This window comes from Vicugna pacos, chromosome 2 (assembly GCF_048564905.1).
Source record: "Vicugna pacos chromosome 2, VicPac4, whole genome shotgun sequence".
Taxonomy (NCBI): Eukaryota; Metazoa; Chordata; class Mammalia; order Artiodactyla; family Camelidae; genus Vicugna; species Vicugna pacos.
The window spans coordinates 37,844,943-37,872,523 of record NC_132988.1 but is presented as its reverse complement, the minus strand read 5'-3'; the positions used below and the strand labels follow the sequence as shown (position 1 = coordinate 37,872,523).

The following is a 27,581-nucleotide window of genomic DNA, read 5'->3' as shown; positions in this document are numbered from 1 at the left end:
AGGGTACTGTTCCCAGATTTAAAAGCCTCTAAAGTGGCCAAAAGAACAATTCAAAATAAATGATAGCAATGAAGCCTCCTTTAACCCAACCTATCTAAGTCTAAGAAATAGGAGCTTTGGTCAACTTTTCTTCCTTATGTTTAATAATTATTTATCAAATTTTATTTTTTGTTGTTGTTTTTAATTAGTTGTGTACGAGAAACCATCAAATCCTAACAGGAACTTGTTAGAAGAACTAATTTCTCTCTCTTGCTCTCCTCATGTGTGTACTCAGACACACACACATTTTTAAAAGCATAATAACATTAGGATTATGTGCGGAAAGAAAATTTAAAACACAATTTCAAGGAGAAAAATGAACTATGTAAAATTTGTGAACATCAAAGAAGAACCTGTTCATGTATTTTTTAAGTGAATGATAGAGTATCAAAGCACTATGATATTTCTATTTTATTGGATATAATTAAAAGATGATATAACTGTTCTATTTTTAAATGTCATATACAAACATGCCAGAAATTAACTTCTCTGAAGCTATTTAAATGTAAGATAGAAGTTATACTTAATTTTAGGTCTTTACGACAACAATAAGGTACATTATTTTTTAAATTCTTCTAAAGGATACTACTCTAAAAAATACACAGTCCAAGAACAATGTTATATTGAAATATATGCTAATGGATTCACACAAAGTTCAAATAGAATGGAATTTTCATCATAGCTAGTCTGTCTTAACAAGGTTTACTGATACAAACACATTCTCTCTCAACCCTCTAAAAACAATGTGCTCATGTGCTAGACTTTGTCAGACATTATGTAATAGATCATTAAAGAGTGCCTGTTACTTTCTGTTCACTCTAAATATATCTATATTAGTTACCATTCACGTTCCTGGTATTCATTACTTCATTTCTGTTTCTCCCATTATGGGAAAGCTTTCTAATGCTATTTTGATTCTCAGTGTTTCCAAGGACTAATCCTCAAGTGTGATATGGCTGGCTGAGGGACAGGCCTCTGGAATTCTTATTAATAAAGCACAAGCCTTTTGACAGCTTCAAAGTTTTCTGGATTGATTTCTACGAACAAATGCTTTATTAAAGATTTTTAATAATTCAAAGCTGGCATGGAGAAAGAGTCTCAGTCTAATCACATAGCTATTTACAATTATATTTAACTCTTATATGTAAAATATTTATATACATATATAAAACATATTGAACATAATTGTTCTTATATAAAATTCCATTTCCCCTCAGTGGGAAATTATAAAGACATTCAAGTATATTTAGACTGATCAAATATATAAATGATTCTCGTAAATACTATTTGATGGCAAACTGTAGATTGTACACTAGAAGATGACTATTCAATTTGTTATAGTAACATTAAATTACTGATTTATTAAGAGGCTTTATTTTAAAAAGCAAGTACAAAGTTAAGATCTTCTTTGCTTTTCTTGATAATAGTTACAGAAATATTATTGAAAATTGCTACAAACTTTGTCCACTTAATCTAGGTTGTTTCTCACCTAAATTCACTATTTGAGTTGATTATAAAATGGACTAAATGATAAGTAAAAAAGCAATGAAAAATGTATAAAGAAAACAAAGTGAAAATGCATTGATTAATATTCTTACAGACTTTTTCTCTCCTTAAGCATGACTTAGACACACAAGTCAAGGATCAACTGTGATCTTTCCTTTCCTATTTTCCTTCATGTTTCCAAAGGTAATACCAGGTGTCCTGAATCACCACTATCAAAAAAATAAAAATACAAGTAAGCCAAAATACCAGTCTCGAGCAGCAATATACTTTAATGAATGATTTTAGGTAAGGAAATTCACTGGGAACGTAATGTAAGAATAATAATTTTTTTTTCAAATGGAGGAAACAAGGTTAGAAATACAGTGAGCAAAAAAGGAAACTTAAATTGCTGACTAAATTCACCTAGGCATCTAATGCAGACTTCTCCTACCTTCGTCTACTACCCCACATACCACCAATTTTGGGGGCTATTTATTTATTTTTTAGAAATTGTATGTTTATTGGGGGGGGTGTGATTAGGTTTGTTTGTTTGTTTGTTTGTTTATATATTTAGTGGCAGTCGTGGGGATGGAACCCAGGACATTGTGCACCTTAAGCACATAATCTACCAGTGAGCTATTCCCTCCCCTCTACACACCACCAATTTTGAATACTGAAAATCTGTATTACAAATAATGGACACATTGACCAGAAGACAATTAGAACTGCAACCAGGTCCAAAACTGAGCAGTACATTGAAGTAGTATCTCAGCAACCAAAAACAATCCTTGACTTAAAACTTTAGAAAAAAACATTTGAACTTTCATTAAAATAGAAATACTTTCAAAAATAAAGATGTATTCTTTTTTAAAAAAAGATGTCTTCAGCAAAAGAATAACCAGTTAAATGTATCAATACTTAAGATACACATAGATGCATAATTAAGGATACATTTTAAAATCCAAATTGCTACTAGTAATACACTATGAGCTAGGCAATTTATGTATATTAGTTCAAATTTCATAATCCTCTAAACTGTACCATGTTCCATATATTTCCTGCTCCAAAATCAGAGTTTTCATGGTCATTTGCAGACATGGGTAAAGTCTCAAAACACTAGAGTTGCCCAGTTGAGTTCTCAAAAGGAGATCAACTGCCTTTTGACTTCAGCTCTCAAACTGGAAACAAGGGTCCTTTTCCCAGTTTATTTAGTGCTATGTTTTTCCGCACTGTAACTCATGCCTGAATGAAGCCTTTCTAACACACTTATTTTCCCCTTAAGGCAGTCACAGCCTTCCTTCATTCAGGAATGATAGAAAGCACTTCAGCAAAACACCAGAGGGTTATTTTAAACAGTGAACTCATCAACAAAAAGGCACAAAAAAAAAAAAAAAAGGCACCAGCAGACTGCAAAAAGGACAATTGCTTGTAATCACAAGAGCTAAAACAAAAAGGCAGAACATCCCTTGGTTCAACTCAGCTCTAGAAGCAATGGCTCAGTATTTCCTAATTCAGCGTTCACAGTGACTTTATAGGATATAATTACTGCAAGTGACAATAACCAACAGTAATTTCAGTAATTGCAGAATCCCTCAAAGGGCTACTGTGTTGAAACATAAATCACAGAATAAAGGTTAACACCTCTGGCTGACAGAGGAGTATTATGAATAGTCAAGTGTTATCAGACTGTTTATTATTAGACAAAAGCTACATTTCTTGACTAACATAATGTATATACTTCTTATGAGAAAATAGAAAAATTTAGATATTTACTACGTAATATTTCTTTATAATTCTGAATCAAATCAGCATGCTGCCAGCATTTTCCATTGAATCATATTAACTTTTGGCAAGGACAAGAGTGAAAACTCAGAAACGTTCATCAAGTAACGACTGCAAATAATTAGGTTTCCCTTACTTGTAGCCAAGCTGTCGACAGATCACAGCTGCATCCTTATCAGTCCAGCCATCATCACAAATTGTTCCCCACTGGCCATTGATAAAAACCTCCACTCGTCCTTCTTTCTTATTTTCTCCATCCATCAGTCTGATAGGAAAACCTAAGTCATGATTCAAAGGCATTAGAAAAGCCAAAGCAAGCAAACTGATGCTAAAGCATAAGAGACTTTATAAAACACTACTTATTTTTTAAATGAGTTAAAAATCAGCTGAGCAGTTAGAGAGAGAGAGAATATCCATTAAAAAAAAAAACTGTATCTACTTTTGCAATATCTTTTGGAGCCTTGAGGTCAGAGTGCTGACCTTGCTCAACTTTGTATTCCCAGCACTTGGAACAGTGCCTGGCATAATAGAGAACATGTAATAGCTGTTTGCTGAATAAATGAATAAACAGCACTGTAAAACTGTGAATTGTATTACTACCCCTAACTTCTAGACAATAAAAGACATTAACTTGGAGTTGTTTTTGTTCTATATCTACTCATTTATCCATGAACACAGCTAGAAATTTATACTTCAAAACTAGGATTTTTAGGAAGAATTTTTAGGATTTTTAGATACACCCCTGCATGTACAAGTAACTTGAATGATGAAAGACAAGACAAGAAAAGAAAAGAAAAGAAAAGAAAAGAAAAGAAAAGAAAAGAAAAGAAAAGAAAAGCAAGCACCAACAAGGACAATTTCCATCTCAGACTTCCTATTTATGATTGATTCCAAAGGAAGGGCTTAAGTCCAAAAAACTACTAAGATGTGAAAGTTAAGACTGATCTCTAGCAAATTGGGGTTTATCTAAATTATGCAAATGAAGTGATTTGTCATTGAGTTTTTCACACATCTCTGTCGACACCAATAAATACGGTTTTGTTTAATTAAAAACTCTCACTATGACTTGCATACTGTCATGGGTTGAATTGTGAGGTAATATATGGAGTGGGCCCTAATCCAATTTGTACACGGAGCTATACAGAAGGAAGATGATGTGAAGAGACATAGGAAGAAAACGGCCATCTGCAAGCCAAGGAGAGAGGCCTGGAACAGATCTTTCCCTCTCAGCCTTCAGAAGGAACTCACCCTGTGGACAACTTGATTTTGGACAGCTAGCTTCCAGAAGTGTGAGACAACAAATACTTATTGTTTAAGAAGCCCAGTCTGTGGATACTTTGTCACAGAAACCGAAGCCAACTAATATACACACTTTAGATTACCCAGTTACTAGAAAGGTCTCCAGCTTTGAGGCCCCTAAGGTTTACTGATAAGGATTTAGGGAATACAATCAAACATGGTGAAATTATCAGAACTAAGCAGGTGAAGGAAGCAGCTAATGAACAAAGTATGATTCAGTATGTGCTTAAACCAACACATACAATCACTAAATTCTTTTCTTTTCACTGAAGGAAAATACTGTTGGCAAGACGGACACGTCCTACTTTGACGCCTTTGATTCTCCTTTGTTGCCCGCAGAATTGCTGGCTAATTCCTGCTCCTGATTACACTCACTTCGTGGAACAGGCATCATAGTAGAATCAACGGGGAAAAGTTAAAATCAGCAAATGTTTGCGGAGTGCTGACTCTATGCACTGCTTACTTTAGCTAAAATTCTTGATGTTTTAGGGATGTCACAAAACACAGTATATTTGAAACTTCACATTTCTTATTATTGTATCTGAAATTTGAGGGGTCTTTGTAAGTGGAGCAAGGTGAAAAAGTGATCCTCAAAAAAAAATTTAAACAGAGGAAATTCCTAAAGTTCTCAATTTTTACATTTTTCGGATCTTTGGTGCAAAATTAAAAAGTCATATGCACATGGAATTAGACCTCCACATTCTATCCTAGTTGTTTTATGGGCAGTTTTTCATATGTCATATAAAAATAAGAATGATAAAGTATTTTTAAAGCCTAAGATGCATACTGTGTGAAAACAATACATACAATATTTCCAAACCTAATTTTAGCCATTTATTTTATCAATTCATTGGATTTTCGATGCTTGAAGGGAAACTGAATGACAGAAGCCATCCTATCAATACCACCTTGCTGTTTAAGTTCTTTCTGTTATGGCAATAATAATACACATGTTTTATTTCTAAAATCTTAAATAAATACAAACTTCATGGGAAAACTAAACAGTCCTATGGTTATACAGTATCTTTAATTATATATTTCAAACTTTGATTACAATAACTTACTTTGATTTTTCTGTAATATTGATTTAATACATAATTATTAAGGAAATAATATTTTTCTTAGAAGAAAGATAAAATCTAGCATAAATGTGAATAAAAAGTCAAATTTTGTGCTGTAAAATTGAGTAAGAGACAATATCACTGGGAAAGAAATCTCTGCTAAGATGTAATACTCTGAACTTAAGAGTTAATGCAATATTAAAATGAGAAATCCACATATTTACCATCCCACAAATTTCCCCCAATTCACATAGGCATTAACTGCATTCTCACTAAAACTACTTTTACTGACCTACAGTATTGTTTTTGAGCATTCTATCTACCACACACCCAAAAACAGAAAGTATCTATTGAACTATTACTCATTTTGAGAAAAATTTACTCACATTTAAAGTCTACAAGTTACCCTTCAAATAGCTGAATACTGTAATAGTCCAACAGCTCATTATCACAGTGCCAAAGAAGTTTAAAAAAATCTCAGTTGTTTTTAAAATGCTATTGTTTATATCACAATTCCACGATCTTCTTCTCTAAGCTTCTCTTTTAATTATACAGTCCTTTTTGATAAGTGAGAAAGTAATGATCTCTTTGGGTGAATAAGTGGTAATCTGATTCAATTCCAGAAGGATAATTTGGCTCCGATATCATGTTCTTCAGACAAATGAGTAGTTAATAGATATACCCCAAAATTAGGATCAAATAGATTCATAATAATGATCCCATATTTTATTAATAATGATCACCCTCAGCTTTTTAAATTTTTTAAAAATATATTTATAATCCTAGAAATAAAAAGATTTTTAGGGGAACTGAAAGGATTAGTTGTCCTAACTGTATGCATATATTTAACCATACAGGTCTTCAGAGAACTCAGATTATGGTATTTTGTGTAGTATTTGTAATACTTTATCACCTAGAGTACTTATCAAGTGTGCCTGCAGAGATCACTCCATGATCCAAGCACCTGATGTCTGGCGTTAAAAGGATCTGTTTCTAGCAAATAAACCCTAACTCCCCAAACCACATGTAACCATTCATCACATAATCCTGGGAGGATTATAAACCCTCCATAAGAAGAAAGGAGCAAGGGAGGAGAACACACAAAAAAAGACAAAGTTGGAAACATGACCTATAAGGGATGGGGTGAAATGCTGCATTTCCACTGGGCACAAGGCTAGATCAGGGCAGTGAGTCATTGTGGTCTCACAGTTTAGAGTACACGAGGAATCAACTATATACTCTGACTGATTTCAGTATACCAAAGAGTTGATACTGTGGGTTTCTACACATTCCATTATTTTATAACATGAAGAGTCCAGCTTCACAGTCTCAAAACAGGAGTAAACAAAAGGGGTTGATTTCAACCCTGAGTGAAAAGACCCACCTGTGGTTATTCTAACATCTGTGCACCAAAAAAATACTTGCATAGATAGAAAGCAGAGCTATGGTAGTACCCTGGCAAGTCTTTTGAAAATCTCCCTCTATATTTTTCATTCATATTTATTCTGCCCTCCTCATCAGATGTTAAGTCTGTCAAGGACATGTAGCTGCTCTCTGCTCACAAAAAGTTATCTATAAATATTCAAGACTGTTAGATGAGCTAACCTTTTATCCGACTGTAAGTCTCTAGAAATTTGGAACAAGGAAGTAATAAAGGATGCTGATGGTATTTCAGTTACAGGTTACCTTAAAAAGATAGTGGGCTACTTACTCCAATGAATCCAGCTAAGGAGCCCACTGGGAAACTTGAAAGATCTAGGTTAGGACAGGAGCACTGGATGGCTGGCAACCAATGTCAGACAAAGACTCAGGACTGAAGAAGAAATGAATCATGGGCGGTAGGACAGAGAGCTATCATTTCTTTCTAATTTTTTTTTTAATCTTTTCTCAAATAGTTCATTAGAATTCAAGGTAAATGAGAATCAGAAGAGGTGACTAATCAGTGGGGGAACAGACACTGTAGCTTCTTTATTCCATCTTTCAGGTACATGTGATTATAAACATTTTTAGTGAGAAACTTGGGCTTATAGGTAGAGAAAAATTAGGAGTAGATATTTTTAACATTGGTAAAAAGAGTCAAAAGATTATTTTTCTCTGCATGGAAATTACTGAAAATTAGAGTATTATGGGAAATAAACTAAGAAAAAGCCAAAGATGAGAAATGCTCCACTTTCCAGACCAGTGGATAGAGGCTCAGTAGCTACTGAAATGCTTTAAAGTTGCAGCAGGTCCTCACCCAGAGACAGTCTGTGTCCATCACCATCAGGAGAGCAGGCAATACCAACGTCTTCCCCGTGGCTGCAGTCATGCCTTCCCCACGGTCTCCGGGAACACTGAAGGAAACTGCTTTCCTTTCCTGAGCAGCTGACGTCATCCAACCATATGGGCCCTGTGCTTTCTTCAAAGTAGTTTGCAGAGGCTTGTTTGCCATATCTGTGGCAATATAATAAACACTGTGCATACAACTGCTGTCTCTTGTTTCAAGGAACAAGGAACAACTTAAGTAAGCATCATGACTTTAGAGGGTATCTGTCCTATCTCCTATCTTGAGAACTCAGTTCTCAGAGCAGTTTTTGGTCCATCATTTATTTTGATCATCTTAACAATTTCTGACTGAGTGAATGGGTAACTAGTGGATGGATAATCCTTTTTCCCTCATCTATTTTTGTGTTCTGTCTACAATTTAACCCACCAGAAAGAATGCAGACAAAGAGATCAACCTCAAATTCCTGACCATGGTAATAACACAGTGGGCCAAACAGTGAGAACACTTGTCTTATATCACTCTCTGAAGAGCCCTCTGAGCTCATTTGATTTCACTAGCTTCTCTAGGCTTCTTTGGTATCCTCTCTTCCAAAAAAAATGTGTATTAGTTCAGTGATTTCTCAAGCACTGTATCCAATCCATGATGAATCCATGACTTTAGCTCATCAAAATCAGATTAATGACAATGTTCTTAGCTTTTCATAAGATTACATAAATCTGATTTTTTAAATGTTTATAAATTATATTTGTGTTCCAATTGACTTTATTTGTAACACTGCATTATTTAAAAAAAACCTAAATGTATTATAATAAATATATATGCAGTAGAAACAGGAAAGATCTGCAAAATTAAATATTGATAACTAAGTCAGTCTGTACCTTCATTCATCTTCCCCCCAACTTTGTTTTCTTTTGTTCTGTAAAATCCAAACCTCCAGAAATCCCTGAGCCAAAAGGTAATTAAAGTGTCTTTCAGTTCTACGAGTCTATGTAATTAAACTCTTACTCATATTACAACAATCACTTCCATCACTGGATTTTTAAAATTATTTCTGTATGAAGAATAGGAAGAGATCTTCCCATCTGAAAGATGAGTTTTCCTAATCATTTCCCCATGAATTTTCCTAATTGTTTTCCCATGAACTTATTTATTACATTTATTAAGCGAGATGAACATTTTAATAAATTAAAACAATACAACTTTTAATTAGTCAACCTAAGACTATTTTGCTGATTAATCAAGTCTTAGCTAGAAAATTAATTATCCTAAATCCCATATTGCTATCACTTTCAACTTACACCATGTTTCCACAAAATGCATCAATCTGATTACCATCTGTCCATATCAACTAAACAACAGAAAACAAGAGGTCATTTTACTTCAAGATTTCATTTGTACAAAGAAACCCAGAGTTCACCCTCTTTCTCATTCCAAAAGAGTATACTCTTTTTTCAGAAATTCCTCTGTAAATTAAAATGTAAATGTAGCACAAGCTAATTCTACACAATTGTTTAGAACTTTTATCAAATATTATTGAGAACATTTTTAGAACCATTAAGTTCTGATATTTTGTATATTCAAGAAAAACTGAATGTATTTGTGAACCAAAATAAGTAAAATATGGAGAAAAAATCAGTATCACTCAACTGTTTTCATTAATAAGGAAAAATGTGTAAATAGTAAATAATAATATTTTTGAATCTTTCTAAATTTGTGAAAACAGAATACAGTTCTCAAACTAACAGAGATTCACTCACAGATGAAACAGTATTTATTAAGTAATTCTTATTCATTATAAACATCCATATTTATTTGCCTGGTATGTCATACCCCTTGACTCGATAATTATAACTGCATTGCCCATGCAAATTCAAAATATTGTGCAATAACATGCATCTATATCTTCATAATATCATTATTTTTAACAGAAAAAATTAACTAAGTAAATTATGATATAAACATTCAATAGTTATTATGTTATTAAAACTTATGACTGTAGTAATCTAAAAGTAAAAAGCATGGATGGAAAAATTATATATCCACACTAGAGCTGTTATAAAGTTATATACGAAAGTTATAGCAATGGTGGTGTAAGAATGGAAAAATTATGGGTAGTTTTTTTTCTTTATTTTCCAACCTTTCTCTAACATTTTATATTACTTTTACATATTTTAAGACATATGTTTAAACATAGTCATACCTAGCTCAAATGAAAGTGTATTTCTAAGGTTTAATAAATATTTGCAACTGGCTCCATCTCAGGCTGAAATGAAATAATTTTGTTCATTTTTTCAAGCTTGAGACAATTACTTCAAGCATGACATAGAAATATGGAAAACAAGAAAGAATGGGCATTCATGGACTTCATTCAGATATTAGCTCAAAGGCATCATTTGCAGTTACTTCAACCAACTTAAGTCTTTACTCTGGAATGCACTGTGTGTGACATGAAATATAGCGCCCAAAGTGTGATACTCAGTTTTTAAGAGAGTGAGGTCAAGGGTGAGTTCTAAAGGTCACCTCATGACAAGAAAGCTGTTTTTCTCAAATAAAAGTGATAATTATCAGCCCATTCTGAGAAAGGAAATAATGTAATACCAAAGCATCTGACACTGGACTTCTCTGTGATTTCTGACACAGTGATGTCAGTACTAACACCATCCAGTAGGAGTGATGCATCAGAATAAAACTGAGCATTCAAAGCATACAGTCTTACTTGAAGAGACACAATGAACCTAAAAGTCATCCATGGCTCCAACCAAGAAGAGGGGTGGTGGTAGGAAAGGCAAATGAGATAAATAGCAAGATATGGTTATTCATCATCAAAGAAAATGTTGCTTTTTTTTAATTGTTGAACTTCCATATATAGACAGGTAGACATGAAACTAGGTAGGTAGATAGTGATAGAGAACATGTATGTATTTTTAGTATGACAGAAATTACAAGTAAGGATTACAAAATGAGACATTTAAAAATGTAACTTGGCATTTAGCTGCCTCATAACAATGGACCTTACTTAAATCCCAGCTGTCGGCAGACCACATATGTATTCAGCTCAGTCCAGCCATCATCACAGACAGTCCCCCACTGTCCCCTGTAATACACCTCCAGGCGACCCTCATGGCTGCCTTTACCACCTGTAAGTCTGATGACCCCATCTGTGACAAGAAGGAGACACAGAGACTAAGCAAATAATTATCCAAAGAAGGTAAAACAATATTTTAATTTCAAGAGAAACATCACCCTACTCAGATCTCTCTCTATGCCTTTTGTTAAACTTACATTAGAACTGCGCTCAGTGATCCGAGATCACTGGAGTGTTTCAGAAGTAAGTCATAACACATATTGATCCTAACAAATATTCTTTCCTTTTTATTTGTACTCTTACTTTCTAAGTAGAAAAATATATTTTGATAATTTCAAGGTAGTTATTTACATTTCCCTGGATTAAGTAATGTTAGGAAATTTCGTATAGCTTCAATCTTTTTAAGTATGAGCGATACCAGTCATTTAAATTTAAAGAGTAAAAAAATCACAGTAATTGGGAAATAGTTCAAAATTTTAACTGCAAAGGAAAAAACACCGAAATATGAAGACAGAATAAGCTGTTCTGCTTAAAGAGTGATTTATAATAGCAATGCATGTATTATTCCTTAGGCATTCATGAATTATAAAAACTGGGATACATGCTTCACCCTTGTTCTTTTACTGATAATACAGATCTGAATTTGAATCTTGTGAATTCAATGAATAATTTCCAGAGAACCCCATAAAAAGCTTCGAAGCAGATACACAATACAGTAAATTTATTCCCCAAAAAGTATATTTAAAAGCTATTTTCACCCAAAATAACCTGATAAGCCCCCAAATGAAACGTATGAATAATCCTGTGTTAAGGTCATACTTTTCATGAATCTCTGGGATCTCTTAAGGTAAATGAAGGTCTTCTAGCAACAGAAACACTTATTAATGTAACACTTTACTGTCTGCAAAGCACTGTTACAAAAGTGTTACCTTATTTGATCATTACAATGACAGGACAAGACTATCTTCATTTGAAAGAGGAGGAAATGGAGGCTCAAGAAGATGAAGTGCTCTGGCTTAAAATCCGGTATAAATTTTATATTTCTATCTTATATAAATGTGCTATTCTAATAAAAACAACAGTGTACATAGAACTATGTAAATAAAAAAGCAGAACCTCAGTATTTCACAAGACCTAAGAAGTACTTCATTTGATTTTCCTAAAGTAAGATTAAACCCCCAAATTTTTTTCTTCAAGCTCTTTTTACTGTAGAAACAATGAATTTGTAATGACCCAACTTCTCTTGCCTGTCCTTTTCCCTCTTCTTCCCCTAAAACATATGTACATTCACACATGCTCATTTGCACTCAGACACACCCATCTTGTAACACATGACGTATCTTGACAAGCATGCTACAGTTTGGAATAGTCTGAATATTGAGCACAGCAAAGGTAACTTGGTTCTTTAATGAAGTGCTTTAAATAATAATCCCATCCATACAGTTTTACCAGTTATAAATACATTCTGAGAGTCAAGGCAGGTTAACAGATAAATGGACTAAACTTTTATAATACCTAATACCCCAAATTTATCATTACATTGATTTTGACTATTGAGTACTATATCTTACAATAAAATCATATTTTCTGATCTAGCTTAGGAGGACAGTGTAGCCTTAAATCAAAAATTCAGAAACATCTATGAAATAAGGAGACAGCATTTTAAGGTACAATTGCATTTTAAAGTTTTATTTGGGGGATTCATGTGTATGCTCATTCAGTAATATTACCTAAACCGAGGAGAAGGGAAGGTAAGCCCAAATGATGCTGGGGGCAAGAGTTGGTAGATTAGTGGGGTGGAACTCCTACCTGTTAGAGGGGTACAGGACACTCCAGCATCTTCTTTATGACCGCAGTTATGCTCTCCCCAGGAACTCTTTGGACACTGCTCAATAGAAAGCTCATTGCCAGTGCAGCGCACTTCATCCAACATCACTGGGCCAGTTCCTTCCCCAAAATACGCCTGACTCCATGCTTTGGCAATGCCACTGAACAAACATGAGAACATATGTTTTATTACCAGCAAATGTTAAATCATGATTAATCCATACTTTCCAAAATCATGATTAATACATACTTCCCCTTATCAATTCACTCCATAGGTCACATACGACTTGTGCAATTTCTCTTTTGTTTTTTTGTTTGTTGCCCTTTATATTTCTGGCCATAAGAAATCTTTCAAAGGCTGCTAGTTATTCTCCAATATTTACTCTCCTTTTCTTCATTAGTAATGGAACCTCAGATTTTTAGGAAGACAATGGCTCTCCAGCATAAGATCACATTTCCCACCCTCTCTTCCTTCCAGTTGACATAGTTTGTTTTAAAATATACATAACATAAAATGTACCATTTTAACCATTTTAAGTGGACAATTCAGTGGCATTAAGTACATTCACACTGTTGTGCAACCATCACCACCATCCATCTCCAGAACTTTTAAATCACCCCAAACTGAAACTCGGTACCCATTTTAGATAATTAAGGTATTTAGGTTAAAGTGTCATGTATCACTTCCAGGAATTATCTATGTTCCACTCCCTCCTTCCTGCTGACTGTAAGGCAGAGGTGATGGCTGGAGCTTGAGAAGCTGTCTTGGTCCATAAGGTACCACACTTAAGAATGAAAGAACAGTAAGCACGAAAGAGCCTGAGGCCCTGATGACTGTGGAACCACCATACCAGCCATAAGCTGATTATCTCTGGTCTCTTGAGAGAGAAATAAACCCTTGTCTTGTTTAAGCCACTCTTATTTTCAGTTCTCTGAAAATACCGCCAAATATCTCTTCACTCAAATTTAATTGTACTAAATTTACTTCTCCCACTATTCAAAGAAGTACCATATTCTAGAATTCCAGATTTCATTGAAGATTGTAACTGCCTGTCAAAGTAATTAATGACTTCAGAAATTGCATTTTCAGCCCCTTTAGCCTTTTAATTTTTAGACTAGAACATTTTTATTTTTAGTTTGTTTTTCAATGATACTGTATCTATTCCCCATTACTTAAGTTGCCCTTTTCTCATAACATTATAACTATCTTGAGAATTTACAGCCAAAACAAGAATGTAATTTTCACATATGTAAGTTAGATTTTACTGTCCAAACATAAGGTTTCATGGGAACAAAGCCACACTCATTCCCAACTTATTGTCTGTGGCAGCTTTTGCACTACACAAAGGCACAGTTGAGTAGCTGGAAAGTCTAAAATACTCACGATCTGGCCCTTTACAGAAAAAGTTTGTTGACCCTTGCTCTAGAGGAAAGAGATTAATGAAAGCAAATATGGAAACTGATTTAGAGAACACTGAAAGTTGGAGAACAGAGGAGGAGGAGACAGGATGACTAATGTAGGTCATGGGGAAGCCAGATAGGAAAGCTTAGGAGAAGGGCAGATTAACAGCCTCCCTGGATCTTTGCCCCGAGATAAACGCTAGGAAAGAAAACGATCTATTAAAGAAAATTTCAGTGGGTATAATTCACTGAGCCAAGATTAGATGCTATTAAAAAACCAGGGACCTATAAGAGAGAATATAAAATTTAACCCCAAACTCATAACAGAAACAAAAAATAAACTCCAGATGGTTTAAAGAACTAAATAAAGAGAAGGAAAGGAAAGAAGGGAAGGAGGGAGACAGGGAGGAAGAAAGATGGCTAAAAAGTTAATAGAATGAAATAATAAGAACGTAGTTCTTATAACCTTGGTAAAAAGAAGGATTTTCTGAGCAGGAGTTTAAAAAAAAAAAACAGAAGTCAGAAAACAAAGGCTAAAAAAGTTAAACTTTCTCACACATATTTAAACTACTGTATAGCAAAATACACCATAGAGTCAAAAGGCAAACCAACAAGCTGGTAAAAATATGTGTAAACTGTAACAGCAATCCAAAAAAGAAAAACCTCCTGGAGATAAATAATAATCACTTATCACTATTATAATAAACGACAAAACAACCAACATTAAAATAAAGAGGGTAATGGAGAGGACCAGGCTATTTAGAAAAGAAATACCCATGGCTGTGGACCACATGGTAAGATGCTCAGTCTTACAATGGTCACATTAAAACAATATGAATGCATTCTTACATATCATTCACATCATTTCCACTAAATATTTAGGCTAAAAGATTACAAACTAAAGGTTTTTTATTCACCACGAAAAAATAACAAACTAACCCTAAAACATTCATTAGCTGGGAGTGACTTGAGATGGGCCGGGCAGAATAACTGAAATATACTGTATTTCAAATATGTTAAAGATGATATGATAGAGGTCCTAGGAAAAAGGAAAAGGTTGATTATCTCCCTCTGAACAGTGTCCCTTCCTTAAGGGAGGACACAGGACAGGAGCGTAGAAGCCCCAAATAGTGACTTTGGGGAAAGTTATCTCTGTTATAATGCAGTCTTAAAACACTGCTTGGGTATTTTTATTTTCTTCATTATATATTTCCATATGTTCCATTGTTTATAAACATTATTTTAATTATCACAAAAATGTTCAATTAAAATAAACTAATCAGAAAAAACTAGTATAATAAATTTGAGAACCAAGAAAGAAATATAAACTAGGAAACTACAATGTAATGCAAACTAGGTTTTCTAGCTAAGTTTTAAGTTTACTAGAATCAAGAAGATAATATTTACAAATACATACATTCCTTCAGCCGGTCACGAGTACTCCCCAGTGCCCTGGGCTGCGCTGGCTTTCAGGGGAACACCAAAGAAACTGATGACTTGGCCCTCTGAGAAACTGTGTAATACTGGGGAAAGCAACATAAAGCTCATGCGTTGTTAAAGTCAAACAAGTGCTGTGTGAATTCGATAAAGCTGTGTGTTCTCTGTCCTTATTTTATGGAAATTCTTCTTACACCAGGCCTGGCAGTTCATTTGCCTGCCGTAATAATCCCGGTGTTGCCTACTTTCTTACCCTATGACCACAGGAGAAATTTGTGGAATAGGGGTGCTCTGATCTAATACACTGATTTATTAGGTTATTTTTTGTAAAGCTGTTTGACCTACATACATAGCAGCAATCCCCAATAAACATGGAATTGATTCATTGTCTGATCCTTATCCAAAACATTCCTAAACCTATTTAGCTAATCTGATTGTACTCATATAAAGTTTGTTTGTTTTCCACAGAAAAAGAGCAAATAGTGTCATCTGACTAACTCAATCCCCCAGCTTAACTACTACTTTGAATAGACTCAGACTAGAGTTAGGCAATTCTATTGTGCAGGATAATTACTTGTTGACTGCAATATCAGTTTGTGACATATGTAATACATGGACGAAAAAATTCATTTTTAATGATCAACAGCCTCTGGTCTAACAACTTTATGCGCAGTCACTCTTTTAAACCTCCCTACAACCCCATCAAGTTATTAGTCCCAATTTACAGATGAGGAAACTGAGTTCCAGAAGCAAAATAATTTGTCCAGGATTACACCACCACTAGCTGGTAAAGCCTGTCTGGCTACAGAGCCGACCAGAAGCACATCGCTATCCTACCTTCTCCTGGGGCACCTTCAGTGAGGTGCCAGTAGCACCCCAAATACAGTTTACCTAAAACGTGTTCATCATCATTTTCTTCCTGCAATTAACTTTTCTCTCTTAACTTCCCTATTTCTTTCATCCCTATATTTATAGTTATTCTTTTGTTGTTGTCGGGGGAGGTAACTAGGTTTGTTTGTTTGTTTGTTTATTTGCAATGGAATTACTGGGGACTGAACTCAGGACCTTGTGCATGCTAAGCAGGCACTCTACAATTGAGCCATACCCTTCTTCCCTGTATTTATTCTTATTAACACCTGGCTATTTTGCAAACCATGTAACATGATAGAAAAAAAATCCTAACCTGGAGGCCATAAATCTCAAGATTCTGTTCCTCATTCACAGTATGATTCGGGGGCTTTGAGTAACCTCAGAAGGCCTAACTTTCTCATCTGTTAAATAAGGCCTCTCTTCTGCTCGATAATTCCACCCACCACGTTATCTTTATGGCAATGTTTATAAAGTATTTTAAAAATTAACAAACAGTAAAGAAAAAGAAGAAAGAAACATTTTTTAAAAAAATTGAACCAGAAGAATTTTTATTCTGATCACTCAATAATATGGCTCTATATGATAATTTTGTAGCCAAAAAAAAAAAAAAGGCTAAGAAAAAAGTGCCCAGAAAATGTAAATTTCTATGTAAGTTATGGCATAGCCACATAATAAAATATGATGTCACAGTTCCAAGCTACACTTTTAAGAGTTTTGCAAGACATAGGAAATGTTTCAATATTAAGTGCACAAAAGGAACACCAATTCAAATGTCTCCACCTGAAACATCACTTTGTACATATGTATTCTCAAGTTCAATTTTCTAACATCTGGCTGCCTTCCTTCCCGCTTCTCATCTTTCTCTGAGTTCGGGTTAATCAAATTTAAGTATCTTTAGTACAGTAATTCCTTTTGTGTTTTAGGAAGCTTGCCAGCCACCCAAATCTACAGACACCATTAAAAGATGAGGGTCAACAAAGACAGCATCTCACAGAGAAACTGTAACCACCACTACAGGGAGGCATGATGTAGTTTCCCTTTGGGAATTCAACACAGCAAGGACAGCTGAGATGAAATCTGCTTAAGAACAAATCATAAATTGAGACAAGCAACAATTATTCTGTCTGCTATCAACCGTGTGCCATTAAAGAACATTTCCTCTGAAAGTTCTGTGCCTTTAAGTGAGCAAAACAAATTCAAGAGGAAGAGCAGTTGCAGAATATTGCTTTCCTGCAAGCTTAAAAGAAAAGAAGTATAAACATCAAGTGAAAGAAAAGCAAATGAACAATGTCAGCTCAGAGCCTAGAGTATTTATAATAAAAACAAATCTCCACCAAGCTGGATTGTTGGTTATTACATAGGCTTGTGGAGGATCTTTGCTGCCTTGTATATCTGGAGATATTTATCCTTTTAATCACTTTTCTGAACATGAATCTCCTCATACAAAAGATAGCAATGAGCCAATGCTTGAGAAAGATGTAAACACTGCACTGAATCCCCACATGTGTTTGACCTTATTATAGTCTTCCTTGTGATTCTAGCTCCATGCTCTTGTCATGTAACAGACAATTGTTTGTCAACATGGTCTTTGTTTAAGAACTGTTTATATCAGTGAAAAAGAAAACCTTTGGCTCTCAAGAAAGAACTCCACAATACAACAAAAATTTTTAGAATCACTGCTATAACTATAGATATAATTAAATTGTCATTTAAATTTTCTATGATAGTCAATGTATATTATATACTTACCATGTGTGCTAGTTGCTTTCTAAACACTAAACCCTCTACAACGGGAAATATGTTATAGACGAGGAAACTGCAACCAAGAGATAGTCTGCAATTTTTCTCATCTCTGGAAATAGGACTCAAATTCAGGTCATTCTGAGTACAGGGAACATGCTCATGACCTTATGTTATGCCGACTCTAACAGCAACACCTAAACATTTGAGAAAAGTTGTTCTTGACAACTGAGACTTAGTCAAAACATTTTAAAAATCTAGTCTCAAAACTTAATGAATAACAGTTTTCTCAAAAAGAGCTGGTTGGCCCTATTCCTGACCCACCCAAAGAAAATGACCATACCAGTCAGCTCATACACCACCAGTAATTAAAAGCCCCATGGACACAGGACATTCCATGCTTGTTCCTGTCCCATTCATGAACCATGAAAGAGCAGTTGGGTCCCAGAATCAGTTACAGGGGGAAATGTAACCTCACGGTTAAGGATTAGGCTGATGCCACCTTACCCCAGTGCTTAATCTTATCCTTACCAACGGAGAAAACCAGAGCTGTTCTGTGATTCCTGATGAGATGCAAGACGAGGGCACATCACCTGTGATGATTTCTAGCCAAAATATTTGATTTGCTCTAACCAGGCTTCTGGACCTAAGTCTCCCATTTCAGGAGTTGCAAGAACCAGAGGAGTAAACTGAGAGGAAGAAATGAGGCAAACTCAGGAGGTAGGATATTCTCCAGAACAACTGGCTCGTTCTCTTCAATAAGTCAGTGTCATGGAAAACAAGAGGCTGTTCTAGACTAAAAGAAACTTCAGGGACATCACATGCAGATGCATTGCAAGGTCCAAAATCCTACTTCAGACAAACCATCTGTTGAGGACATGGTGGTAACAACTAGGGGAATTTGAATATGACAGGGTATTAGACAGTTTAAGAATGATTACCACTTCTATTAGTTGTGAGAATGATAATTGGGCTATGTAGGACAATGTTCTTATCTTTAAGAGATGCATACTGAAGTATTTAGAGGTAAAATCTTAAAATGTCTATATTTTACTTTAAAATACTTCAATATTAACACAGTTTTCAAAAAGAGGGGGGTCAGTTGCAAAAACAATTGCAAAAAATTAGTATAAATGAGGGGACGGTATAGCTCAAGTGGTAGAGTGTGTGCTTAGCATGCACGAGACCAGAGTTCAATCCCCAGTACCTCCTCTAAAAACAAATAAACCTAATTACCTCTACACACACACACACACACACACAAATTAGTATAACTGGTTCAAGGTTCAAAAATCATGCTTCAGGGCTAAAGATTATGCTTAATTGAACAAAATGATACATAGACAGAGAAGCTTTTATCTCAAAAAGCCTCCCCATCAACCCACCCCACCCCCCAGAAAGTGCTAAATAATTTTTTTTCAAATTTAAAGTAAAATATCAACTTTTAAACGATTTTTTAATACAATTTTAGAGAAACTTCTAGGCTTGCTATACCAAAGTTCAGAATCACTAAAGATAGGGTTTAGAAGATACGAAATTACAACATACTATTCAAAATAGTCACAACTGAGGCAGCATGGAATGTTGATTTTCGTGTTGCTGTCACACGTGCTTCATTTCCAGATCCTGTACAGGAATTATTTCCTTTGTACATTAATAAACATCCTTTGTTTAAGCACACATCTAACAAATAAGGAAGCAAAGGTCAAAAGTTGAGGCAGTATCTGGGGGAGAAGAACAGAACTTCAGTTAAAACCTAACAACCAGTTTCATCATATGACTTCGATAAGTCGCGACGGCTGCCAGTGCCGGTCATTTCCTGGGAGTAATGGAAAAGTTCTTGATGAAACGTGGCAAAAAGCTTAGATTCTCAGGGGTGGAAAATCAGCTGAATTCTGATACAAACAGATTAGACCTAAGAGTAAGCAGACATTCTCTTCAGGGAGCCTACACGCCTCATACAAAGATCAAAAGGTGGCCTTTTCCATTTGTTCAGAGAAATGTGCAATTTAAACACACAGCACCTGCCTTGGCGTATGGAAATAATAAACTCAGAAATTTAAGCAAAATCAAACAAGAACAAGGAAAACCAACCTCAGCCCCAGCTGCCTGCAGATGACTTCTGCGTCCGCATCATCCCACTGGTCGTCACAGACAGTCCCCCACTGGCCGGCGTGGTAGAGCTCCACTCGGCCCTCACGCGCGCTGCTGCCCCCAGCGAGACGGAGGGCGGGGAACGCGGGGCCTGCGCGGTGTGACAGTAACAAAAAATTAAACCTACGTATTAGCATTCAGCCACAAGATCGGCTATATTCCATTTCTTTGCCTTTCTCCATCATTAAATAATATTTATCAAGCCACTTCTGTGATAAGGCCATGCCCGCGTATGTCTGATATATTTTATGGTCATCTTGACCAATTAAAATACTCCAACTTGAATTACACTCATCAAATAGCTCTCAAGAGGAAATAGTCTAAATTCACTTTTCCCCAGCAACCTCAGGAACCAGAAAAGCCACACTCAAAACTCCAGCTATTGGAAACCCATTTGATGTTTTATGGTATTGTGGTAGTGACATTGATTTTTTTATGTACAGTAACTTGAGAATTACCAACATGTAATTATTAAGAATGGCACTTATGTCTATAACATACTTGTTTTCGACGCAGAACTATTTTTACATTCATAGAAATCAAGTCAAAATTAACATCTAACACATTACAACAAGTTGGTGGACATCACAGCCAGCAGCTTCAAAAAACAATATTGAAAATTCATTTGGGTATGAATCAGTTTAGATTCATTTCCTCTGTGAAGAACCACCCAAGGCTTTCCATTGCAAAGTCCTTATTAATGGCTACAATGCCCTGAGCTAGCTTCATCCGTTTCTGACTTTCTCTCTCCCTCTCTCTCTCCCCTGGCCTAGAATTGAGGACACAGGGAATGCCCTTCCCTTTCATCCGTGTACCTCAGGTACCCAGCATACATAAGGCATGTAATAAATATTTGTTGACTGATTAGATTGGCACGTGATAGGGAAAAGCCTAGAAAGGATACCACAAACAAGGAAAAATCATTAGCAATATCTATTAATTCGATTCTGTTTAATAAACAGGTATTAGGCTAAGCATCGGCTGTGTGCAAGGCATTCAAAGGGACACCACACAGACATCACCCACAAGAAGTTCACACCTCAGGACGTGGACAACATGAGTGCAGACGAGAGACCATCAGAAAGACCCTGCAGGGGTTCAGAAGCAAGGGGTGCTTGCTCACCATTGGGGTTAGTTAAGGAGTCTATTCTGATGAAGCTGGTAGCCGAAGAGGGCCAAGATGATGGATGGGATTTCAGAAGTCAGACAGGCAAAGTGAACAGCATAAGCAAAAGCCCAGAAGCACAAAGCTGTATGTGTTTGGGAAACAGCAAGGCAGTCTAATTTTTCTAGAATAAAGGATGTGACGTGGTAAAAGGTTCAGAGCAGGCTGGGTCCCTATTAGGAAATTTAGTCACACCATTTGCCAAATGCTAATCATTTATCCCCATGAACTATGCTTCTAATTCCTCACAGTGCAAGCAGCTGTCAATAATCAGTATTTGGATATTCATATTTATATTCAAATATCACACTTGAGCAGGGACTTAGATCAGTGAAACGGTTGCAGATACTCATATTCTGATATTCGTAATATAGTTTTCTTACATAAGCCCACTGGCACTTCTTCCTTGTAAAAGGGTAAACAAAGCTTCAATAAACATAACTATTCTCAACATTGTATATTAGCTTCTTGTAATTACTGATGGCTAAATTATGATAAGAAACTTAAATTTGCATGTTTTATGTGTATTTTCATTTAGGAAGCTTGGAAAATATAGAAAAAATTATGGAAAAAATGTGTACGTTACTCATTATATTCTTCTCTGCCTCCCCTTCTCTACCACCATGGTAAGCTTGGAGAAAACAGAAAAACAAACATTTTTAAGAGGAAATTTAAAATCACCTACAACCTAAAAACGTTATGGCCTATTACCTTACATTTTTAATGTCATGCTTTATTTTCAAACTGGTAATTTTTCTACTGGTTGTATAAGGAATTGTAAAAATACAGAGACACTCAATGACAAAATTTAGTCAACATCTCACGTCCCCACAAGAAACACACAAAAGGTCATCTGAAAGAGAATTCAGTAAAGTATTTGACTTAGGTTTAACTTATGGATAAATAAAACTCCCAGACAGTTTCATTTAGATTGCTATTTCCTACATCCAGTACTCATATGTGATCTTCCACTTGGTAAGTGTTGGAAAAGTAGATGCCAAGTCACTAAATGTGAATTCCAAACTGAAAGAATGTATTAAAGGTCTACCGCTGTGCCTTAAGGTAGACTCAGTGTTTGCTGACCTGAGCTACTTGCTTTTACATCCTCATTTAATTCACCATAAAGGCATCTTTTCTCATTCTCACTTCTAATTTATCTCAATCTTCTATATTTTATATATGCTTGTAACTAACCTTAAATTTATCTTTGCAACCAGAGTATAAACAAGTGGATAGATTATAGAGAAAAGAAGGAGTTTTTTAAAAAGTAGATAGAGAGCCTGGGAAAAAAAAAGATTGTTTCCAAGATTTTACTTACTTCACTACTTGAAAAACGTTAAAACACATTTTTATCAATTAGGACGAACACAGAATACAAGCAATAATCCACAAAAAGTAGTGCGCTGTTGAGCCCAATTCACATCATTCCTGAAGTAGCAATGTGTAAATATGTACTTGCCAAAAGTAGCACTCCCCAAAGGTGGAGAAGCAAAGGAAGAAAAGGAAAAACTGGAGGTGAGGGTATGGGTCAGTGGTAGAGCGCATGCTTAGCATGCACGAGGTCCTAAGTTCAATCCCCAGTAACTCCATTTAAAAAAAAAAAAGGAAAAACTAACAAGACGTCAAGATTTAACATGCACCTTGCCCACCCACAAAAGGACTGCAGCTCTCCAAGCTCACACCTGAACTGTATCCTGCAACGCTTCCATTGGTTCTTCCCGCCAATATGTTGGAATGACCCTAAACTAGGTCTCTATGTTTTGAAATAGGAGCTTTTCATGTGCTCCCCTGATACTTACACTCAAACAGAAACCACTGCCCTGGGCTGGCTGCTGGCATTCTAAGACCTGAGACATCTGGTCATGGGGCATCTCCAAGGAAAATGCAAAAAGGGATACTGTGACAGTGTGGTAGCATCAGGTTGTGGTCACATGTTAAAACAACCATGGTCCCCAGAAAACCCCTCAGCCATTGTGAAAGGCAGCTGTTCCCTCCTCAGCTTCCATTCACATGAACATACACATACTTGTACACTGAAACTGTACCTTAATCACCTCATGCTTAGTATACAGTGCTTAGAAGGAGCCCCTATCCAAGGTAGCAACTTGTTTTGTGGAATGTGCTACCTACAACTCAAAGGAGAACCCTGGCACCATAATTCTATTCCATTCTATAAAGTGAACATATTTAGTTGCAGTTGCCATATTTTATAATTAGCCTCAAAATGATTTTTAACTTGATTCCATAATGATTCTCCACTACCAAAATAAGTGTTTTATATACACCATATATAGTATTCCTGTCAGCAAATTAGATAAAACAGAAGATATGTTAAAAGTGAAGTCAAATGGAAATCCAATTGTTAGATGCACTCCTACTGAAGACTATTTCATTAGACTGCAGATAGACTATGATGATTCAGACTGATGTCCGTATTTAAACTCTTTTAGGAAATGGTTTAACTGAATCATGCTAAAAACACAACAAAAGTAAAACAAGAGAATAAATATTTCTTTTTACCCTGGGAAAAGCTGCACGTGACAGCAGCTGCCATCTTCTGAGGGCACACCCCACCCTGCCAGATGTCTTTTTCACAAAGCAGTATATTTTCTTCATCTCCTCGGCAACGGACATTGCTCCAATAAATGGGAATAAGGCCCAGTCCAGAAAACGGGATTTGTTTTGCTGCTCCTCTTCCTCTGGAAGAACAGTGACTGAAGTTAGGTTTATCAAAGGTAGGTGAATTGTTATCAAGGCACAAGGATTTTTAAATGGAAGAAATAAAGATGGACATGGAAGAAAAAGAAAAACATAATGGACTATGTAAGTTCCAAGGATATCGAAACATCAGATCAGAACTTCGGTTGATTACCCATGGCAATCTTTTTAATTAATCTTGAATAACTAATGGTAGACATGTTCCTTTACTATCTATGGCTGATTTTAGAAGAAATGGGCAAATACTGCAGATAGAAAGAGGGAGCATGAGTGGCTCTGTGGAAGAAGCATGTCCTGTGGCCTCAGTGGGACTTGAATTCCAGTCTAAACTCAGCTGCAGATCACTCTAAAGTCTCTCTAAGCACTGTCTCCTAATATTTAAAAAGAGAAGTCTAGAGGCTTGAAGATTCTTTCCTTCTCCAATATTTTAGGCTAGCATTTTCACAATGATTATTATTACCACATCTAATCAGGATAATACCAATGGAGGCAACCCATTCACATTTTTAAAACCTGCCATATAGTATTTGCTAGAAAGACTTTGAAACCAATTAATAAAATAATAACTCATCTAATCTACGTATTTTAACCTCTGATATGCACAAATTGGCACTAAATGTTTAAAGATTCAATGTTTATCTGAATAACATGGTAATCTCTAGAATTATCTCCATGCAACAGCTTCCATTAACCAAACAGTAACTATTTGGGAAATATCTAAAATATGAATATGTCTTAGCAGCAATAAAACTGGGTTGTTTTGCTCTTATTGTGTAATTCTTTTTTTTGCTTTAATGGGTTACTAAGAGATGACAGAAGCAATGAAGCGATCAGAGTGGCTTATCTAAAGTGCATATTTGCAGAAAGATAGTTTAGGTTCTTCCATCAATCAAAAGAGTAGTAACCTACTGCTGTGGTTCACATCTCCATCACTGTGTTCTTGTTTTCTTACGTCAGACTCTCACAGGAAACTTTTTTCTTCCCTGGTTTTCAGAGGTAATACAAGCACGAGTAGATATGTACAGCCTACAAATGTGTTCCGTCTTCAGGCCCTCAAAAGAAAAGGCATCAAGCCAGCATACCTCGTGACCTGCCCACCTGCTAATGACTGCTTGCCAGACAAAACACTCATTGATAAAAATCAGTAATTAACAACCTAAATACCACAACACTTTATAGGCTCCTGCCTTACTCCTTTTTCTATTGAAGTATAGTTGATTTATAATGATGTGTTAGTTTCAGGTGTACATCAAAGTGATTCAGATATACATACATATTCTTTTTCAGATTCTTTTCCACTATCAGTTATTAAAGGAAATTGAATATAGTCCCCTGTTATAGTAGGTCCTTGTTGTTTGTCTATTTTATATATGCCTTACTCCTTCTTTTATCTGATTTATTCCAAACCTCATTCTTAAAAATTAGTTAATTAAGTACATTATCCCTATTTGCTGCTCTAATAGCATCAAAAGTCTGAACAAAACTAATGCCCTCAAGGTTTATTTTTTCTAAATACTCATTTCCCACTTTCCCAGTGGGAAGACAGGAAGCTGGCAAATTAAAATCCTTACTGATTTGACTGGAGTTGACTAACCTTTTCAATTGTGTCATCACTTTAGATACTGATTATTAATCCAAAATATTTATAAATTGCAAATCTTTCTTTCAATATTTTTGACCCACATTTTTCATAACAAGAATTTTCCATGCTTTCTAAACATCTCTGGTGATAAAAGGCCAGGAAAAACAGATGGCATGTCTACTTAGAAAAAAATCATTGAGACACGAAAACAGAACAATAAGAATAACAACAAAAATAAGCCCTTTTGTTCCAAAATGGAAACTTCCGCTTGTGGTGAAGCCCCTTGGCACGAGGCACAAAGGTGCAGGGCCTAGTGGAAGTCAGCGTACATGGATCTGTTTTAAGGAGAGTGTCTAGGGTCTTGGAAAAGCCTGCGGCGTCTCAGGATGGGGGACGCTGCTGGAGCTGAGGGGAGCTGCCGTCTCTCACAGGATCTCCTCAGCGCAGAAACCTGCACCACCCCTCACCCGGTACAGGACAAGAGCGCAGGTGAACATCGCCTCCTGCACACACACAGAAACGGAATGCGTGCGTGGCTCAAGGTTGCCAACTGAAAATTGTCACTCGTCATCTGGTTCTAGAAGAATGAAGTCATGAGCTACCGCAGCCGCAGACCTCCAACACACCCCGAAAGGAGTCAGGGCAGAGATCAGGAATGAGGCATTCGGTGCTCTGGGAAAACTGGAAGAACAGGCCTTCAGATAGTTAGATATTTTCAGGATATTTTATGAGCCTAATTTTTTCTATCTTCTCATATCTAGAAAAGCACTAAAATCATTAGTGGTGACATCTGCTCCTTGTGACTAGCAGCAACCTTCTGCCAAAATGTGTGCTTGACTGCATGTACCCCCTTCACTAAAATCATATGCACACCGACCTCCCCCCACCACCTGCTCAGAGCAGTTTCTCAGAGCTATCTGAGAGGCTGTCTCCCAGACCATGGTTCTCATCTGGCCCTAAACAAAACCTTACTTAACTCCCAGATCTCACACTGTGCACTATTTTTTCAGTCAACAGGTAGAAAAATTCCAAGCAACCTCAGGCTGCAAGGGCTACCGAGAAATTACATTTCCTGCTTCCTAGCACTAAACAATTATTTTGTTAAAGTCAAAGACCAAAAGATGCTTTTAACTTTTGACCACTTAGCATCTGCCCATTTCTTAGTCAGCAAGGGTAGTAAAGTGCACGTATATTTAAAAGAACTCACTCCTTCCATTAGGGGCTCTTTCTTCACAACTCTGCAGAGCAGAGAGTGAGGGAAGTGAAAATGAGGAAGGAAGATGTAACCTCTCCACCTTAATGATGGAAACTCAGCGTTGCTCTCCGATGTTAGCAGACTGATTTGGTCAAGGTTGGGGGAACTCACCCCAGCTGCAGCTGGTGACAAATGACCGATGCATCAGAATCATCCCAGTGGCTGCTGCAGACTAAGCCCCAAACTCCATTTGCATAGACTTCCACTGTACCTTCAAACTCGTTTTTGCCACCGCGAAGTCGTACTGACCCTGAAGTGGAAAAGAATCCCAAAATCCTTTAATAGGAAACAATTCTTTGAATACACTGAACCAGTCCTTGGGTAACATGATTTTTCCACTGAAGTGGCAAGAGGTCCAGTCAGATCCAGATTTGGCCTCTACCGTTCACAGAAAGTGTGTCTTTCTTTCAATGAG

At 36.1% G+C, this 27,581-nt stretch overlaps 1 protein-coding gene across 1 annotated transcript in view; it reads right to left on the bottom strand.

The window, feature by feature from the left end:
• The window catches only part of PRSS12 (serine protease 12), a 62,197-nt gene that overhangs the window by 20,530 nt on the left and 14,086 nt on the right, over positions 1 to 27,581 (bottom strand). The window contains exons 2-8 of the mRNA XM_006213915.3: positions 27,278 to 27,416; positions 24,132 to 24,310; positions 20,387 to 20,537; positions 12,827 to 13,005; positions 10,949 to 11,090; positions 7,903 to 8,099; positions 3,443 to 3,584 (exon numbers count right to left, since the gene is read on the bottom strand). Of these exons, the coding sequence (XP_006213977.2) occupies positions 3,443 to 3,584; positions 7,903 to 8,099; positions 10,949 to 11,090; positions 12,827 to 13,005; positions 20,387 to 20,537; positions 24,132 to 24,310; positions 27,278 to 27,416 (1,129 nt within the window). The remainder of the gene's footprint in view (positions 1 to 3,442; positions 3,585 to 7,902; positions 8,100 to 10,948; positions 11,091 to 12,826; positions 13,006 to 20,386; positions 20,538 to 24,131; positions 24,311 to 27,277; positions 27,417 to 27,581) is intronic.